This window comes from Verticillium alfalfae, genomic scaffold (assembly GCF_000150825.1).
Source record: "Verticillium alfalfae VaMs.102 supercont1.1 genomic scaffold, whole genome shotgun sequence".
Classification (NCBI taxonomy): domain Eukaryota; kingdom Fungi; phylum Ascomycota; class Sordariomycetes; order Glomerellales; family Plectosphaerellaceae; genus Verticillium; species Verticillium alfalfae.
This window is the reverse complement of record NW_003315038.1, coordinates 1752522-1754614: the sequence shown is the minus strand read 5'-3', so window position 1 is coordinate 1754614 and position 2093 is coordinate 1752522. Positions and strand designations below refer to the sequence as shown.

Here is a 2093-nt window from a genome sequence, read left to right as displayed (position 1 = left end):
CAAGGCGGCGGCGTTCGAGGCCGGCCTCGAGATGGCGGCGCGCCTCGCGACCAAGAGCCCCGTCGCCGTGCAGGGGACCAAGGAGCTCCTGAACCATGCCAAGACAACACGATCGCGGACAGTGAGTGGCGTCTCCTTTTGTTCTTTCTATTTGTGCCATCGTCCCGCTGCGGCGACTTGCCCTGGGGCTATCTGAACTCTGTGCTAACGGGTTGGGGCAGGTCTGCGGTACACGGGGGTCTGGAACGCGGCGGCGCTGCAGTCTGGCGACTTTGCGGCGGCGCTGCAGTCGGGGCTGACGAAGAAGCAGCCGCGGTTCGAGAAGCTCTAGGCGACTCGTTGTGTGTAATGCAATGCCCTTATGGAATGCCCTCATGGAATGCCCTCATGGGATGCCCTCATGGGATGCCCTCATGGAATGCCCTTTTGCGATGCCCATCATGACGTGCCTCTCGGTGCCACAGATATCCATGTGTCATACCACTCTCCTTTTCCCATCCGTCGTCTGTCGTAGGTACCACGCCCGTCCACAGCGCCCGTCCACAGCTCGCGTGATCGGTAGGCGGTTGGGCTTTTCCGGCTTGTTTGTGTAGGTTCAGGTGGTCGTCGTCGGAACCGGGGGTCGTTGCCGGCCAGGTAGTCAGGGTCGCTTCACTCCGAGCCCGAGTCCTCGACAATCTGCTGCGTCTCCTTGAGGCGCTGGCGGGTTTCATGTCAGCGACGGCGGATACGGGCAAGACAGCACAGGGGAAAGAGCAGGGTGGACGCACGTCGTCGAGGCGCCTCTTGAGTTCGCCGACCATGTTCTCCTTGACGACGACGCGCTGGTCGTCGAGGTCCTCAATGATGAAGTCGTGGTTGGACGAGTCAATGTTGACAATGATTGATTTGATGGAGGGATCGCACTCGACGAGGACGCCTGTGCTGTTAGCGGTCTGTCTGTCTGTCTGGCTGGCTGGCTAGATTGCTCGCTGGATGGCTGGCGGGATGGCTCGCTGGATGGCTAGCTGGCGAGGCAGGGGATCGTGGGCATCGTACCTCGGATGGCGCGTGGCATGGTGATGGCTGCACTCGAGACGGGCTGCAGGCGACGATGGAGGTTGTCGCGCTCAATGGCCGGTGGGTGGATGGATGCTGTGCAGATGCTGGTGCTTTCTGTGAGGTGCTTGTGGTTGCAGTTGCAGAGGCAGGGGCAAAAGAGCTAGACCTGGGTACCTCGTAGGTAACGAGTACGTACCTCGTAGGTACGTACTCGTGGAGCACACACTGCCGAGACGCTCGGCTTGGTGGGGAACCGGTGGGGCCGTGTGCGTGCCGTGCGACGCAACTTGGCTCCGGCCTATCCGTCTGTTCTCTTCTGCTCGTCTTGAGCAGACGATGCATCGTCTCGAGCAGGCGCATGTCCAGCAGACCCATCTCGAGCAGACACATCTCCAGCAGACAATGGAACCGGGTCGGAGCACTGGCCTCGCAGGACAGCCTTGGTCTTGTGTTCCTGCTGTTGTAGGCAGGTGACCAAACATCTTCATGCACGCATCAAGCGAGCTGTGTGCTGTGCGGCCATGTGCTGTCTCGTACTCTATGGAATTACTACCGAAGCGAAGGTACCTTGCCCAAGACGGTCATCGATAAGAGAAATGCGTCCCCCCCCCTCTCTCTCTCTCTCTCCCTCCCCCCCCCCCCTCACCCTTCACCCAAAACACCAGCTCGGCCAACAACGCGATTCCCATCTTCATGACGTTACCGCTGAGCTCGCGGCGCTAGCGAAAAAGCGCACATGCTCGCTTGGCGTCGAGAACGAATAACGCATCACGCCCAGCCAGCCCCGAAACCCCGACCGCTCGCTTCTGGCCTTTCCCACTCACTACTACTCTAAAGCCCCGGAGAGTGAGAGAGGGGGGTTGCGTCTACCAAGACGTCGTCAGCAGGACGCTTGCGCCCTCGCTTGTTCTCGTTTGCCCATGTTTCCCTTCGTCCTGCCCCCGCACGCACTGCCCGCCGGACACCCCGCGCTTTGTTGCTCTTCAAAAACTGGCCGACGCTGCCCTGCGCTGCCTGCGATCCCCATCTCGCCCCACTTCCTCCTCATCTTC

At 60.8% G+C, this 2093-nt stretch overlaps 1 protein-coding gene across 1 annotated transcript; it reads right to left on the bottom strand.

The window, feature by feature from the left end:
- Positions 1-651: 651 nt before the first annotated feature.
- VDBG_00532 (RNA polymerase II transcription factor B subunit 5) lies at positions 652-1057 on the bottom strand (the record flags this gene model as incomplete). Its single annotated transcript, XM_003008804.1, has 3 exons — positions 652-699; positions 771-919; positions 1039-1057. 3 exons carry the CDS (start codon positions 1055-1057, stop codon positions 652-654), a joined length of 216 nt encoding a protein of 71 aa, XP_003008850.1.
- Positions 1058-2093: the final 1036 nt, after the last annotated feature.